The sequence below is a fragment of the Mercenaria mercenaria genome, chromosome 7, assembly GCF_021730395.1.
Source record: "Mercenaria mercenaria strain notata chromosome 7, MADL_Memer_1, whole genome shotgun sequence".
Classification (NCBI taxonomy): domain Eukaryota; kingdom Metazoa; phylum Mollusca; class Bivalvia; order Venerida; family Veneridae; genus Mercenaria; species Mercenaria mercenaria.
Window position 1 is genome coordinate 16,138,970 of NC_069367.1, and position 18,571 is coordinate 16,157,540.

At 35.3% G+C, this 18,571-nt stretch overlaps 1 protein-coding gene across 1 annotated transcript in view; it reads left to right on the plus strand.

The window, feature by feature from the left end:
* The window catches only part of LOC128558444 (uncharacterized), a 48,789-nt gene extending 32,421 nt beyond the window's left edge, over positions 1–16,368 (plus strand). The window contains exons 2-7 of the mRNA XM_053547681.1: positions 168–318; positions 3,127–3,251; positions 8,232–8,388; positions 9,808–9,986; positions 11,166–11,268; positions 12,371–16,368. Of these exons, the coding sequence (XP_053403656.1) occupies positions 168–318; positions 3,127–3,251; positions 8,232–8,388; positions 9,808–9,986; positions 11,166–11,268; positions 12,371–12,596 (941 nt within the window). The 3' untranslated portion in view covers positions 12,597–16,368. The remainder of the gene's footprint in view (positions 1–167; positions 319–3,126; positions 3,252–8,231; positions 8,389–9,807; positions 9,987–11,165; positions 11,269–12,370) is intronic.
* Positions 16,369–18,571: the final 2,203 nt, after the last annotated feature.

An 18,571-nucleotide genomic window follows, 5' to 3' on the forward strand; every position in this document is an offset into this window, starting at 1 on the left:
TTATCGAATATTTTTTTTCTGGCTAAGTTAATGCGAAAAAAAATGAAATTAAGAAAGTAAAAAAGATAAATCTGTTTTAACGTATTGTATCATACAACTGATTTCTAAGACCAATGCTGCGTATTTTCAATTACTTTTATTAAAATGAGAAATGATTCACATTTTAGGCATTGCCGTTCTGCAGACAGCGCACGCGGGCTGTAAGGAGGACACAGAGAATTCTGATGAGTTTAAGGAATGTATGCAGACATACTCAACGTACTTGGCAAATGTTGGTCAGTCTGGCGATCAGAGCCAGATTCTCGGCGTGTTTTGCAGGTAAATAATATAGCCTACTTTTATACATTGCATAAATACAAAGCTATTTTGTGTACCCAGTGTGCGTCAATTACAAGGTACTGACACCACTATTGTGTCAGTGCCTGCGGGGGTGGGGGTGGGGGAAGTGTGTACATTCATTACCTTCGGTGATCGCTCTAGTTTTCCCAGTTTACCATAAGTAGGGTAAGTTTATCTGATAAATATAGCTTTCTTCTATGCTTAAGTTTTTGAAAATCTTTATTTTATGTATATGAGGCATATGGTGTTTGCACTGTCCATTCCGTCCGTCCGTTTGCCGCTTTTTCTTGTATATTCAACTTCTCATTACGGTTTCCATCTAACTGAAATGAAACTTGGTACACATCATCCGCATGTAGTTTACATGTCATGAAAGATCGATTATATCATTTGAAATCATAACCCTTTTTGAACATTGAAATAATAGGACCTTTTGTACTCCACATCACCTACAATTCCAACCAAGTTTGAACAACATCATCGATATGAGGTTGGCAATGCGAACATCATTTGAATTGTCATGTTCCATTATCAGTCCAGCTACCGATGGAACACCGGAGGGGACTTAAAATGCTCTCCGTCAGTCCTACCCTTTGTCCGGCCGCAAATCTGGATCCTGTAAATATTTAAAAGGTATTCAAGCTAGGCTTATAAAACATGGCATGTAAATAGAGGGCAGTTTGTAGATTATGAACGTACATGACTTATACTTGTATGTCAAAGGTCAAGAGATTTTAATTTCACTTGTGTTTGTTTCTTTGCACAAATGTGCCCAATAATGAAATGATGTATTATATGTAACAGCAGACCCCTAGGTCAATATGTAACAGCAGACCCCTAGGTCAATATTTAACAGCAGACCCCTAGGTCAATGTTTATGGCAATTCTAAAGGTCAAAGGTTAACAGGGTTGGTTCTCATTCTGCCATCCAAAATACCTGGTGTAAGTGTTGCTCATAATGAGCTGATGTTTCATGTGCAACACACACACCTCTAGAAGAAGTACGGGCGTTGTTCATTTAATTACCGGACAACCGCTCTTAGCCTTAAACTATTTGATGTTTAGAAATAATAAAACAAGCATATTATACTTCATTCATATCTGTGTAAATGTACAAAATTTCAATGTGATACGACTATTGGTTTGTAAGAAATACAAACAAATGATAATATCTAGGGAAAGTGGCCCACGTTGACGTCGACACTTTCAACGTCACAAAAAACATCAATAATACAGAAGCTCATTCTCTCTCAAAATAGCAAACAGCGGCCGCCACACCTCTGATGTCTATGCATCAAGCAGAGAAAGTATCCGAAACCACTTGTCATCCAGCGAAGCAATAACACGGCTTACCTCCTGTTTCAGACTTCTCAAATTTTCAAACCTGATGCCTTGCAGTTCTAATTTGATTCTTTGAAACAGTGAAAAGACCAAAAGTGCTAAGTCCGGACTGTAAGGGGGTGGGGGTGGTGCATTGGGTGTGGGGGTGGCGCACCCGGCCAAATCCAAGTGTACACCTTGGTTTCTTCACAAAGTGTTCTCCAAATGATTCTGACGTGTGCCCATTCCGTTCACAGAATTTTATGAAAACACGCTGTTCTTCAATAATTTGTGAATCCATTTGATAAAAATAACAAGAACGCACGATGACAATAAGACCTATAAAAGTTATATCACAAGTGCATGGATGACGTCTGTGTTGCACAGGTTATTACGTCAATGAATTTATAATGTCGTCTGACGTTTTCCCGATCAAAAACGTATAAATTTCCGAATTTTAGCATATCAAAGTTTAAGTATATCAACAAAATTACGGTGCGGGCCGGATCGACGTTCCTTGGGTTGCTATAGTCACTTGTGAACTGTTGCAGATTCGTTTTATATATTTTGTACACGTATTTACAATATAAAAACCTCACGTTGTATAAAATTTTAGTACAATCGGATATTATTGTCGAAATTTAGAGCGGTCGTCCGGGAATCAGATGAACAACTCTCGTATATCATTACACTGTTTCTCTATCTTTCCAAAAAGATTAGCATGAAACATTGTAAAGTATTTAATTCTATTTTATGAATTGTAAATTCCGCTTATCTCACTGGTCGATAGCTTGCCATAAGATGTTATTCACTGCAAAAAGTGATATTCTTGCAAACAATCTTGTTTTTCATATAGATTCTACATACCATTTGTTTTGTGAATATTTTTAATGTAATTGGTTTAAACACAATACTACAAATTCACATTCTGTACGTTAAGATAAGTTGTCTATAAAAAATATCTAGCATTAATTTTTATAGAAACTAACCATGATGCATCTTTTCAGTCATAAAATAGAATATTTACTTTTTGATGATATCCAAGTCTTTGGACTTCGCCAATTCCATGAACTTTGATATTGGCCCCAGCATGATACAGCAAATGTCCAATATTATATAGCAAAATACTGTATGTGAATTGCCAGATATCATTGCAATATTTGCTGCAGTTGGGAACATTCAGTGGCTCAGCATTGCATAGCAGTACTTCATTCACTTGTTACGGTTTTGGCTTTTCAATCAGTTTAGACCAAGATCATCCTGCACAGATTGATCATGGTCTGCACGTTTCACTATTAGGTCAGTAATTTTTCAATGAACAACTTTCCTAATTCTGTTTACGTCTTTATGACATTGTATGATTACATGCGCTATTATGTTATGTACATTTGTCATTATATAGTGTGCATTTATTATTATATTAAGAAGATATAACACGTCGCTTTCACTGTGCCATTTTCAATGCAGCCCTGAAGGACAAGCTGCCACATCATGTATGAAGCCATTCATTGAAAAATGTGATGATCTGTTGACTAATAACATGCTGAGTATGTTTGGTGTGATTAAACAAATGGGCGGATGTGCAATCGCAGGTTTGTATAACTATTTTTGATGCTTGTAGTGTATCAGATGCTTTCATATACTTTTGCTTTTAACTCAGTTTCATCACGTTTTATAGAATAGTATCTCAACACTATTATCATACCTTCCCTTACGGACTGGCCTTCGCAAAAGTCAGATATGTTAAATTATATTTTGATTATAGTCATGTCAAAAGTCAAAGTCAATCGTCTAAACAATAAGAAGTCAGTTTTGGGGTCTTCTTCTTCAAGAAGAAGAAACTTTTGGGTTAGGGTTCCACAATTACTCACAATTATTACTACCCCTACAAAGTACCTCTCTGATATTAACTGCTCCTACTTAGTACCTCTTTAACACTCACTAATCCTACTAAGTACTCCTCTGACAATTCCTATTCCTACTTTTCATCTCGCTGACAGTAACTACCCCTTACATGTATTACTCGTCCGACAACAGTTACTACTTCTACATAGTACACCCCTGGAAATTTATATTCCTACTTAGTACCGTTCCACCCATTGCTACTCATTCTAAGTAACCCTTCGACAATTACTACTCCTACTAAGTACCAATCCCCCAATCACTACTCCTACTTAGTACCTCTCCAACAATTACTACTTCTATTTAGTACCTCTTCGACAATTACTACTCGTACTTAATATCCCTCCAACAATTACTACTTTTAGTTAGTACCCCTCTGACAATTACTACTCGTATTAAGTACCCTTCCAACAATTACTAATCCTACTTAGTACCTCTGCGACAAATACTATTTCTACTTAATAACCCTCTGACAATTATTACTTCTATTAAGTAGACCCTGACAATAACTACTCCTACTTAATACCTCTTTGACAATTACTACTTCTACTTTATACCCCTCTGACGATTACTGCTTCTATTTATTATCCCCCCCCCCCCCCCCCCCCCCACACACACACACCCAAACAGTTACTTCTCCTACTAATTATTCCTTTGACAATTACTTCTCCTACTTAGTACCCCTCTGACAATTACTACTTCTACTTAATACCCTTCTGACAATTACTGCTTCTACTTAGTACCCCTCCAACAATTACTACTCCTGCTAAGTACCGCTCCAACAAGCACTACTTCTATTAGTACCCCTCTGACAATTACTACTCCAGTTTATACCCATCCAACAATTCCTACTTCTATTTAGTACCCATCATACAATTACTACTTCTACTAAGTACATCTTCGACAATTACTACTCCTACTTAATGATCCTCCAACAATTGCTACTTCTACTGAGTAACCCCTCTGACGATTTATATTCCTCAGAGTACCCCCTGATAATTGCTACATCTACTTAGTACCCATCTAACAATTACTACTTCTATTAAGTATCCTCTGACAATTACTTTTTCTTCGAAAATTACCATTCCTACTTGTTATCCATTTGACAATTACTTCTCCTACTTAATACCCCTCTGACAATTTCTACTTCTACTTAGTACCCCTCTGACAATTACTACTCCTACTAAGTACCGCTCCGAAAAGTACTTCTTCTATTTAATACCCCTCTGATAGTTACTACTCCAATTCATAACCATCAAACAATTACTACTTCTATTTAGTACCCATCTGACAATTACTACTCATACTAAGTACCTCTCCAACAAGCACTTCTTCTACTTAGAACCCCTCTGACAATTACTACTCCAATTTATACCCATCCAACAGTTACTACTTCTATTTAGTACCCATCTAACAATTATTACTTCTACTAAGAACATCTTCAACAATTACTACTCCTACTTAGCTACCTTCCAACAATAACTACTTTTACTGAGTAAACCCTCTAATAATCATTACTTCTACTTTGTACCTTCTTCGACAAACATTATTCCTACTTAGTACTCCACTAAAATTACTTAGTATCCCTGCGACAATTACTACTGCTACTTAGTACCTCTTCGACAATTACTATTTCTACTTAATACCTCCCAAACAATTACTACTTCTACTTAGTAACCCCTCTTCTACCTAGTACATCTTCGACTATTACTACTCCTACTTACTACCCCGCTGACAATTACTACTTCTACTTAGTACCCCTTCGACAATTACTTCTCCTACTTAGTACCCCGCTGACAATTGCTTTTCCTACTTGGTATCCCTTCGACAACTACTACTTCTACTTAGTACTCCTGTGACAATTACTACTCCTATTTAGTACCATTCCACCAATTCACCAATTACTACTCCTACTACGTACTTCTTCGACAATTACTGTTCCTACTTATTACCCCTCCAACAATTATTACTTCTACTTAGTAACACCTCTGATCATTATTACTTCTACTTAGTACTTCTTCGACAAATGCTTTTCCTACGTAGTAACCCTCTGAGAATTACTACTTCTACTTAATACCCCAGTGACAATTGCTACTTCTATTACATACCCTCTGACAATTACTACTTCTTATTAGTACCTCTTTGACAGTTACTACTCCTACTTAGTACCCCTCTGAGAATTATTGCTCCTACTAAGTGATCTTCCAACAATTACTACTTATACCTATTTACTCTTCAACAATTACTACTCCTGTTTAGTGACCTTTCTACTATTACTACTTCTGCTTAGTTCCTCTTTGAGAAGTACTACTCCTACTGAGTATCCGTTCAACAATTACTTCTAATACTTAGTTCTTCCCTGACAATTACTGTTCCTATCTAGCATACCTCCAACAATTACTACTCGTACTTAGTACCCCTCTGACAATTACTACTCCTGCTTAATTTCCCTGTAACAATTACTTCTCCTACTTAGTACCTCTCTGACAATTACTGTTCCTACCTAGTATCCCTCCAACAATTACTACTCGTACTTAGTACCCCTCTGACAATTACTACTCCTGCTTAATTCCCCTCTAACAATTACTTCTCCTACTTAGTACCTCTCTGACAATTACGGTTCCTACCTAGTATCCCTCCAACAATTACTACTAGTACTTAGTACCCCTCTGAATTGCTACTCCTACTAAGTAACCTTCCAACAATTACTACTTCTACATAGTTCATCAACAATTGCTACTCCTATTGATTATCTCTTCGACAATTACTACACCTACTTAGTACTCCTCAAACAATTTCTACTCCTACTTAGTAACCCTTTAGAAATTTATATTCCTACTAAGTACCCCTCTGACAATTACTACTTCTACTTAATTCCCCTCCAACACTTACTATTCCTACTTAGTATCCCTATGACAAATACTACTACTACTTAGTGACGTCAAACAATTACTACTCATAATTAGCACCCCTCCAACAATTACTACTCCTACTGAGTATCTCTCTGGAAATCTATATTCCTACTTAGTACACCTCTGACAATTACTATTCCTTATTAGTTCCTCTCTGAAAAGTAATGTTCTCACTTAATATCCGTCCAGCAATTACTACTCCTACTTAGTACACCTCTGACAACTAATGTTCCTACTTAGTACTTCTCCAACAATTACTACTCCTCCTACTACTACTCAATATCCGTCTGACAATTACTACTCCTGATTAATATACACCTAACAATTACTAATCCTACATTGTACCCCTCCAGCAATTACTACTCCTACTTAGTACCCTCTGACAATTAATGTTCCTACTTCGTACCCCTCCCCCTCCGCCCCCAACCCCCCCCCCCCCCCCCAAAAAAAAAATAAAATAAAATAAAAAAAAATACTGCTCCTGCGTAGTACCTCTCCGACATATACTACTACTGCGTAGTACCCCACCAACAACTATTGCTCCTACTTAGTCCCACTTTAGTGCTCCTTAAATAATTTACACTCATATTAATTACCCCTCTGACAATTACTAACCCTATTTAATACTTCCCTTACACTTACTACTATTATTCATTATCCCTTTATAAATTACTTTTTCTTCTTTGTACCACCCAAACAACTACTGCTCATACTTAATAGTACCCTCAAACAAGTACAGCTCCTACTTAGTCCCTCCTTAGTGCTCGTTAAATAATTACTTCTTCTACTCAGTACCCTTCTTACAATTACGACCCTACCTGTGCCATTGCTCCAGTTAGAAAATCAATTATAGGCATAGCTGTGTTGTAATCTCAAATACATATCATGAAATGTATTGAAGGTAAATTTGTCAACATCAAGTGAGAGACTGTGGGCCATCTTGTCCGTTTTGTTAAAATAAGTTTGTACAAATGTTTGCCATAATGAGAAGTTACAAGGAACGCAATTTTCATTATGTTGGTAGAAGGTCATTGTCGCTTTTTAGAATGGTCTGTTTTAGCAATATTTCATGTCCATACCTATCTTAGAATGGTCTATTATGACAATATTTCATGTCTGTACTTATTTTAGAATGGTCTGTTTGGCAATACATATAGTTCGTGTACATACCTCTAATTTAGAATGGTCTTTTTGGCAATAGTTCGTGTCTATACCTATATTTTTAGAATGGTCTTTTTGGCAATAGTTCGTGCCCATACCTATATTTTAGAATGGTCTTTTTGGCAATAGTTTGTGTTCATACCTATATGAAAGAGCGTCAGGGCAATTTACATGCAAACCGCAATTTTCAGTATATGAACGGGTAAGTGAAAAGTCAGATTTATGTCAAGTTGTCAGTTGGCAGAAGTTCACTGTGTTGAAATATTTCAAAATTACTAACCCCCCAAAATATTTGTCACAATGTCGCGCAAAACGCATCTTTCTGTAATGAATGTTCAGTGGCAGATTAAAGATTAAATAGTAGTAGAAGTGTTGTGTACCTCTTGTCAGAAAACTTGTCATAATTGTTTACCATAACGTGTGAAGAACGCAACCTTCAGTCATAAGGGTTGCCACTAAGCTCAACAGTTGAATATGACTGTAATGATAACATGTAAAACTGACAGGAGATTTATTACTTATCTAAAGTAAGGCGAGTATATCAATTGAGTCGGGAATATAAATTGAAGCAGTATATTATCAATTTGTATGTGATAGTTGGAGGAAGTGGAGGAATGGGAGGAAGTGGAGAATGTTCAACCGCCGTTCAAGAATGTATGAGTATCAGTATGGGAGATGTTAGCGGAGAACCGGACATGGCCGAACCTCCAACAGAGTTTAACAAGTTCCAAGAGCAGATAAAAACGATTTGTGGGTAGGTCGGAGTCCAGTTTTATGTCCTTAGATTTTTTGTATTACCTTTGTTTTGACACGAAGTCATCAAAATAAAATATTTATTACTGTTTAGAATTTTATTTTCAGTAACAATAGTGTTTCAAACACAGAAATGTTTTTCTTTGCAATATGAGAGAGAAGTTGCAGATGTATATGTAAGTTTTATAATCCTTTAGACCTCTATAAAAAGAAGATTTTAATGTGTTACGTTACGCAATACGTTTAGAATCTAGATAAAATTTGTTGGCATTATCGTCGTTGTTTTATTATTTATCCTGTAGCTATGTGAAATATCATTCTCATCCATCAGATGTTCGTCAAAATCCCGAGACGAACCTCTGATTTATTTCTGTCGTTTATTTGGTGAGCATGCGCACTCGTAATTACTACCGGGAGAAGTTTCAGCCAATCAATGTTCGCTACTATTTGGCACGCCGAATTGAAATTTCAAACAATATGTAAGCAAGGTAGTTGCTAACGATAGATAAAGGCGATATTCCATGATTGCGATTAATAAAGATTTATTTCTGTTATTCGATGTTAAGAAATTTACCTGAAGAAATAATAATATTCCTCGTAAGTCGGCATCGATATGAAAGGACGCGGTCACGCTTTTCACGGACGATTTTGATTGGTTCGCTACATTTTGTCGCGAAACGACGCTGATTGGCTGAAACGTTTTACCTGTAATGTAACCAAACCACAAATATCGGCGAAATGTGCCAGAGGTTCATCCGGGGAACCACGGTAGACCTCTGGTATGCGAGAATGGTGAAATATCAACATGATGGCTTTCCTGACTCCACTTAAACAATTTCATGATTAAGTAATATTTTTGTTAAGCTAGGTAATATTGAAAATGTGATTATTTATAAAACGGATATTAGATCTTGTACAATATCTTATATGTACCAACAGTGTGGCCTAAACTCGTAAAAATGGGCTGATTGATGTTAGCTGATTGAAACAATAGGAATTCTTACGTGACCGAAATTAAGAAAACAGCCAGTTCCTTTATTGTTCAAATTTATGAGCTGTAAGTTACAATGCGGAATCGAACTGGAAGGTAGGAATCAAAACACAATTTTAGTAAGGTCATGAGCCATCTTTTTTTTGTCAAATTCTGTCATTAGTTTTTACGATCTGCTAAAACCATTTCCTCAGGACATTATAGTGGTATTTTTACAATTAATTCCATACCTTGAAATTGCCTTGTTGAGGTTATTGAAGCCACGTAAGACTTTCTATTTAGTTTATTGTTGGTAATAAGGATTCAAATTGTCACGCGTCCAGCTCGGTGATCCACTTAACGACCTCTTGAGTATACCTCTACCTACTGAACTGACTTGTTGGGTAACAGTTGATTTATCAAAAACAAATCCTTTGATTTTCATTCAAGTCCAGTCAAGAAACAGTTTAATTGTTTGAAAAAATACAAGGAAAAGTGTCCAGACCTAGAGGGTCAGTTTAAGCAAATGATGGAACTTGGACGACAACAGAGTACTCCAGGCACACCTTTCCCTGAATTCGATGATCATAAGAACTTCGTCATGGATGAATGTCCCAAGTTTCCAAAAGGTTAGTTGATAAAGCAGGCATTACTTTTTTAAAACACTCATCAAGTCAAAGTGGGACAGATAACTATAGTTTTATCCTTTTGTCCGTCATTTCGTTCGTCCGCCCTAGTGTCCATATCAAAGATGTTTTGGAATATTTGTGACTCATGTCTGAAATAAAAAACGTAAGTACTGTATGGCATTGTGGTAAATACAATTTATGCGAACTATCATCAATATAATATTTCTGAGCATTCTGTTTTTAAATATCCGTTTTGGAGAAAGAGAATGATGTATGTCTGTCAATTCGTTGGTTCGTCCGTCCGTCCTACTTTAGCCGAAACTGATCAGATGTCACATGTCCCTTATAAATTTGTGTTCGGAGTATAACCTAATAACCATTTAAGGTATTGACTTCAGAATTGTCTTAAAGGTTATAGATAGGCGGTGGTGATACAATGTGCGGAGCGCATGAAGTAGGCCGGTAGGTAAAGGTCAAGATCACAACTTGAGCTCAAATTTGAATTCTTCACTTCATATTTTGTGTCTGGAGAATAATTTAATAACTAATCAAGGTATTTACTTTAAAAAGTTGCGTATCGTAGGTAGCGATAAGACGATGTGCAGAGCATGTGAATTAGGAATGTAGGTCAAAGGTCAAGGGCATAAATGGAACACAAATGAAAAATTTGTCTTTCATATTTCGTGTCCGAAGTACAAATTTGATAATTGATTTTAGTATCCCGTTCCTCAGTATCCTGCCACCGTCGCCATACAGTACCTTCCAACTCCCAATTACCACGACATGACCCCCACCCCCACCCCCACCCCACTCCAACAGACATACCCAAATTCATTTTTCCTTAAATTTTGCTTCTTCCTCCTTTGAACTAAAACTTAGGTGTATATTACCTTGCTTCACGGAGCTCTGGTTTATAACTCTTTAATAGTTATAATAAATGAAGGTGATTATGTTAAAGCAGATACACACATGTATTATGAATTTTAAGGAAATGTAAAGCATTTGAAAAAAAAATGTAAAAACAAAACCAATTTTGATGTATTAAACTTGATGCTTGCTTATCACAATTTTATTACTATCATAGAGGGTTTCCTTGTTACCTATCTGAGACTTTTTATACATGCATTTTAGAATATCTAATGAATGTACGGTGATTCATTAAATTTTTCTCATTCACAGATTTTACTACAAGCACATGCGTAAAAGATAATCTTAACAAGAAAGAATTTATTGACTGTTACAAAAATGCAACAAAGCAGAGCGGAGAGCAAATGAGCTGCGAGTAAGTCATTTCTATATCTTTTTCGTCTAGAATAATAAAAAAAAAACCTTTCTGGAACTCTTTTGACCACATATTTTTATTTGATCTTTATAATTTAATGTCAAAATATTGGTCTCCGTAAACTCTGTAACGAAATATCAACTGCGAAAGTGGGTTATTTGTGTTTGAAAAATAGGTCACCAAGTCGAAACACAGAAAACCCTTGTCACATTTTCTAAATGATCAACAAAAAACATTGCAGAATATTTGTGTTTTTTGAAATCTAGGTTACGTTGAAACTGGTTTATCCGACGTTAAAAACTAGGTTACTAGGTCAGATTATTAAAGAATTTTGCTCACAGTGTAGACGCTACATTTTTTTATCTTCATTAATATTGAAGAATTCGAGTGCAACTTTGAAAAAGGTTTACCCGCGTTAAAAGCTAGACCATTAGGTCAACCCATGGAGAAACCTATTAACATTCAGGAGGCCACATTTTCTGTTTGATTAACATAAATTAGCCTAAATGGAATCTATGTGAAGTTGCATTACCTGAAGTCTAAAATTAAGTCTTACGAACGCCTTGTTTATACTCTAAACGTGGCTTTTTCCTCTGTGATGTCCATAAATGTTCGCCTCGATAAAATCCAGGGTAATTTTGAACTTTGGTAATTCTATGTCAAATACTTTACTAAGTTGAATAATAATAATAATAATAAACATTGTAACTGCGGAGGCCGCATTATCTTATTGATCTTTATATTATATTCTCCCGTTATTGATTGGTGTAGTGATACTTGATAGTGATGTAACGTTGCATTGTTTATTTTGAATAAAACAACACTCACGCGTTCATTTTTTTACTTGATTTTACATGACGTGGTCTGTTTCAATTCTAAGAGCTAAATAATTTACGCATGTTGGATGACTTGCCGGTCAGTAGTCAAAATATTTTGCCTGAGATTCTTAAGATCAGAAATACATTTTCAGGATAAACCAGAACAGATATTTGTTGATATAGAAAGGTCCTACTGCTAAAATTTAAATATGGATTGATAAATTATATTTTTTATCAGACTAAGTATTGGTTATGAGGTCATTTTGTCGTTTATATTTTTTCAGTGCTTACAAGGCCGCGTTTCCCTGTGTGACGACAGCGCTTAAAAGCTGCGGGGATAAATATACGAGTTCATTTACGGCAACAACAAACTTCTACCTGGCCGCTACATTTGACGACTGCAAATTTGTAGTAAAGAAAGAATCAAGTGGTGCCAATGTTTATACTTCTTCATTTTCTACTCTTCTTATCGGCCTTTTCTTGACATTATCTACTTTAGTTGTGCTTTAGATGAGATTTATTTTGGTCCAACCTACAAACTGTAAAATGAATCATACAAAAGCGCATTGTACCAATTTCTTTCAGAAATAACTTGAAAATAATATACAATGACTCGGTGAAACAGCTTTTTTTGTTGTATGAAACATGGTAGGAAAATGTATTTTATACATAAACTTCAAAAAGTAAGTTAATTAAGATATATTGTGTTCAAAAATATTTTTTTATAAAATCGGCTTCGGTAATAGTTTCGATTTAAACAATGTAGATAATACAAAGTAGAATAAAACCAATGAAGGGCGTGAATTAATAAAACCAACTAAATACATGTTTGATTCCAACAGTGGAGATCTATCTTTCATTAAAAAACTTAACAAAATATACTAAGCTTCTGATAAATGTTAGCTGATTGTTCATATGTACTGCAGAATTCTATCAATATCTGTTTGTTTTAAAAGAATGGTAGTTTTACGCATTTTTTCCCTTTTTATACTAATTTCTTCACACAGTTGGGATAAATATTAAAACTGTAGTCCTTGATATTGATGTTGAACTGATCAGTTTTTCTTACAAACATCGGAGATTCTTAAATTGCTTAAACTTGACTTGCATGGGAAAAACGCGAGGATATATCATGTTTTTCTGTATATAATATGCCTAAAATTGAAAAGACTACGTATCTTCTGGGTTATTTTATTGTGGCTGGAGTAGAAAATAATGAGTATTTATTGGAGTGAGAGAAGATGAAGATAGACTGGTCACTGGCGAGAGCAGGATAAAATAAGAATAACAAGCTTCTACTTTATTACGTCTGTATTTCAACGTACACTGTATTTTAAAATCAAACCTGTTGAAGCTCGGCTGGGAGAGCACAAGTGAACTAATACAGAGGTCACGATTTCAATCCCTGGAAGAGACAGACATTGTCAGTGAATTTTACCAGTTTAGGTCTTCTTTTTTTTCATTTTCAAATCTTGTAGGTAACAGTTGTGATGCGTTGAATAATTCTGCTAAATTCAGAAACATTATGTTAACCGACTGCCGGACATACTATCGTATCTTTATAGAATGTATAGAGCAAGGCTTGTAATCTATTTCGGCGCTTACGTAAGACTCAATTCCGCAACTGATAGTACCTCAAATGACATTCATTTTCAAAGGGAGACAACTGTTCCCGATTATTTTAAGTACAATTGGCATTCATTTTCAAAGGGAAACAACTTTTTCCGATTATTTTAAGTAATCTTTGAGAAAAAAAGTTGTCTCCCTTTGAAAATGAATGCCATTTGTAAAGGAAAAAAGATAAACAATTGCTGAAAACTATGTTCCACCTTGTTACGTGAAATTTCACCACTCGCACGCTATTGCAAATGCATCAAAACAAACATGTGTAACAGTTCTTTGAAAATGATGAGTTTTTAAAGGCGTTTAACTGTCCGGAAGTGGAGCCCCATTAGGCAGCCCTTTTCCGGAATTCAATGTTTATATCAGTATACTGACACTTGTTTCGTAAAGTAATATACATGCTTTACATGCTGTTCAATTTTCATGTCAAACAACTCTTTCTTTCTATGATTTGATGTTGTTTGATTTTTGTTTCTCAAGGCCTCCATCGAAACCTGAATGACTGTTCGAAGACACGGAAGTGTTTAAAGTAAATACAAGTAAAAGTGTTGATATTCTAATAGGGTATAGCACTGAATTTATACAAAATTATCATTGTGTTCAGTTTTTCCTTTGATAATATCTAAGAATTGTCAGTGCAATTATTACTAACAGAAACATTTTCATGCATATACATTGTAATTGTATCACGGTATAAGAATTTTGTCGAGACAAGATTGAATGAGACTGTTATATAGTGCGTATTATTCGACCTGGCGGGGCGGAGTTAATCTCTGACTTATGCAAATAACGGTAATCTCAAAAAAACGAGCAAAATATGTAGAGCAATAAAATTGTTTAATTCCGTAATCTTCGGTAACCAACGACTAAAATTCATAATACTACATACCCTGCACAATAATGTAGTGTACCGTGGCGAAACCACGCCCCACCAGGTCAAATAAAATGCACTATACGAAGTGTTAAAGTTCTAACAGAGCCGGACACGAGTATGTAAACGGTAAACTTTGTACGTAAATGACTGAAAAAAGTGTTTGTTTGTTTGTTGTTGTTGTTTTTTTTCAAGAAGAAAAGTGTAAGAAATTAAAATGTGTCATTTAATATATTTCATTGATGTACTTAGATCTATATTTTAGTTATCTCAGACACAATTTGACAATTTATTACAAACTGTTGAAATACTGGACAGTGAGCTGTATGATGTGGGAAATGAATCCTTTATTGGGACGATCCACCGTTAATACCACTCACAAATTCAGTACTATCACACAAACGTTTTCAAAGCAAAAAAAAAGACTCACACCCAAAACTAGGAGTGATGTCATGAATTGAATACCACTAAATGTTTCTTCAAGGCAAATCAAAGCAAACTCATACATTTGACAAAGTATTTGTTGTATTTGGCTTTTTAGCAACAGTATATTTTCATTTGTATTGATAACCAAAAAGAAATCCATAATTCTACTCATGCGCTTCAATTGAAGTTCCTGGGCAATCACTTTGACAGAAACTATGTGTTGTGTTTGGCCGTTTACCTAAAGAAAGAATTACTGAATGTATGTATGTTTTTCTGTTGAGAAATAATAGTATTAAAGTATAACTCAATAACGAATATCAAGCGTTATTTCCATGATAAAATGTCGAAATGTTTTATATGAAAGTTTTAGTACAATTTGTGATCTTAAAACATGTACTAATAGGATAATTGTCAGTGATAACAAATTATAGGGTTTAATAAATAAGATTTGTTAATAATGTCGATGTATCATATAAGTCTTGATGGACAGTTTTACAGGTTTACTTTACTCGGCTTTTAATTTTATGCATTTTTTATCTTTCAGTCAGAAAAAAATGTAACTTTACTGTTTAACTTTCTTGTTTTACATTTAAACCTACCCGTCCACGTTTTGGGTGAAATCTTTCATAATTTTCATTTCCACCAAGTTTGGCATAGAATATATAGCTTCTCTCTGAAAAATGATGAAGTGTGTGAAATTAAAAAAGTAATATTGGTGAAAATGCAAGAAGAACTTATTTCTTCGCATTACTCGAAAGCGTTGCAAAAGTTAAGTACCTTCTGCGCAATAATTTGAGTTATTTATAGAATATCGTGCAAAAATCTTATGTCAATATGTTTGTACCACTAGTTACTTCCGAGTATTCACTTTTTATGGATTTTTTAGAGAAATTATTTTTCACCTAATACGTTCCTTTAAATCAATGTTTACAGTTGTATTTCACAACTGATTATGGGGGTTTTGTATTAATTGAAGTATGCTATTTCTGGTAAAATTTTGTAGCTCTAAGTCTAGCATGTCTTATAAATTTACGATTTGTAACTTTAAATCTTACAAATATTTATTATGTTTATCACAGTTCCAAGAGAGAAAACAGGAATAGTAAAATCTTTTTTTAGTGGAAATTTTGCTTGGAAAAATATATGGTACTGATGACAGAATTAATCTATGAGACAGTTTTCAAGGCAGCCTCATTGGCTCGAAAACAAGAATTAATGACAAGTCTTCCTGTTTTTGAATGACTGAGTCTAGTGTGACAAATCTCTAGTGTTTCTAAGTGTACGTATATTTTTTGGTCATTTTATGTAACTCATATATTAACATATTCTCGATCTTTGATATAAATAAAATCTTTTACAAAATCAGTGTTTGTCATTTTTAAATCTAATCTTCGAAATCATGTTAATGTGAGCTAAAACAGCATATAAAGGAAGACAGTGAGGCACCGCCTTGGAACGGTGAGTGGCAAAACCACCACTGGGGAGCACAAACCTGTTTATTGCTTGCATCTAACACAACCTTACCCTTATCATGTTCTACAGTCTTGTCTCAGGACAGTGCAGATAAGAGATATATCCACATTATTATGAAGTTGGGAATGACGAAACAATGCCGTTTTTTACGAAAGACCCGTGGTGACATTTCAACTTCATTATTTCACGATTTCTGCTTCCTGATTTCACGATTTCCACTTCATGAATTCACGAATTCACGATTTCTGCTTCCTGATTTCACGATTTCAACTTCATGAATTCACGATTTCACGATTTCCACTTCATGAATTCACGAATTCACGATTTCACGAAAAAACTTCACGATTTCTTGATTTCACGATTTCATGATTTCACGATTTCTTGAATTCACGATTTCCACTTCATGAATTCACGATTTCACGATTTCCACTTCACGAATTCACGATTTCCACTTCACGATTTCACAATTTCAACTTCATGAATTCACGATTTCACCATTGTGAAATCGTGACCACTTCACGAATTCACGATTTCCACTTCAGGAATTCACGATTTCACGATTTCCACTTCACGAATTCACGATTTCCACTTCACGATTTCACAATTTCAACTTCATGAATTCACGATTTCACCATTGTGAAATCGTGAATTCGTGAAGTGGAAATCGTGAAATCGTGAATTCATGAAGTAGAAATTGTGAAATCGAGAATTCGTGAAGTGGAAATCGAGAATTCATGAAGTAGAAATCGTGAAATCGTGAATTCATGAAGTGGAAATCGTGAATTCAGGAAGCAGAAATCGTGAAATCGTGAATTCATGAAGTGGAAATCGTGAAATCAAGAAATCGTGAAGTTTTTTCGTGAAATCGTGAATTCGTGAAATCGTGAATTCATGAAGTGGAAATCGTGAAATCGTGAATTCATGAAGTGGAAATCGTGAATTTAGGAAGCAGAAATCGTGAAATCGTGAATTCATGAAGTGGAAATCGTGAAATCAGGAAGCAGAAATCGTGAAATAATGAAGTTGAAATGTCACCATGGGTCTTTCGTAGTTTTTATCCTTAAAACTGTTGCTGACAAGGGGGCAGCTTTTTCATTTGAAAATTCCCATGCGTAGTTTTACTGTGTCAAAAAGTATACTGAGCTAATGCTTGAACTGCTTCTCACTAAACCGCATCAAACGGATGGATCTTTTTTTAGCTCTTCGGTCATTAACCGTCCGTCTCACTTTGCACAGCTACCTATTTCTCTATGCAAACTCACTTCAGTATCATCTACAGTCAATGAACTGTGTCGCCATATATCTATATGTGTCATACATCTGTCTGTGTCATACGTCTACCAGTACCATGCATCTATCTATGCCACACATATATCTGTACCATACATCTATCTGTACAACACATAAATCTGTACCATACATCTATCTGTGCCACGTTTTAGCTCACCTGTCACAAAGTGACAAGGTGAGCTTTTGTGATCGCGCAGCGTCCGTCGTCCGTGCGTGCGTGCGTCCGTGCGTAAACTTTTGCTTGTGACCACTCTAGAGGACACATTTTTCATGGGATCTTAATGAAAATTGGTCAGAATGTTAACCTTGATGATATCTAGGTCAAGTTCGAAACTGGGTCACGTGCCTTCAAAAACTAGGCCAGTAAGTCTAAAAATAGAAAAACCTTGTGACCTCTCTAGAGGCCACATTTTTCAATGAATCTTCATGAAAATTGGAGAGAATTTTTATCTTTATGATATCTAGGTCAAGTTCGAAACTGAAACAACTGCGGTCAGAAACTAGGTCAGTAGATCAAATAATAGAAAATCCTTGTGACCTCTCTAGAAGTCATACTTTTCATGGGATCTGCATGAAAATTGGTCAGAATGTTCATCTTGATGATATCTAGGTCAATTTCGAAACTGGGTCACGTCCGGTCCAAAACTAAGTCAGTAGGTTAAATAATATTAAAACCTTGTGACCTCTGTAGAGGCCATATTTTTCAATGAATCTTCATGAAAATTGGTGAGAATGTTTATCTTGATGATATCTAGGTCAAGTTCGAAACTGGGTCAACTGCGGTCAAAAACTAGGTCAGTAG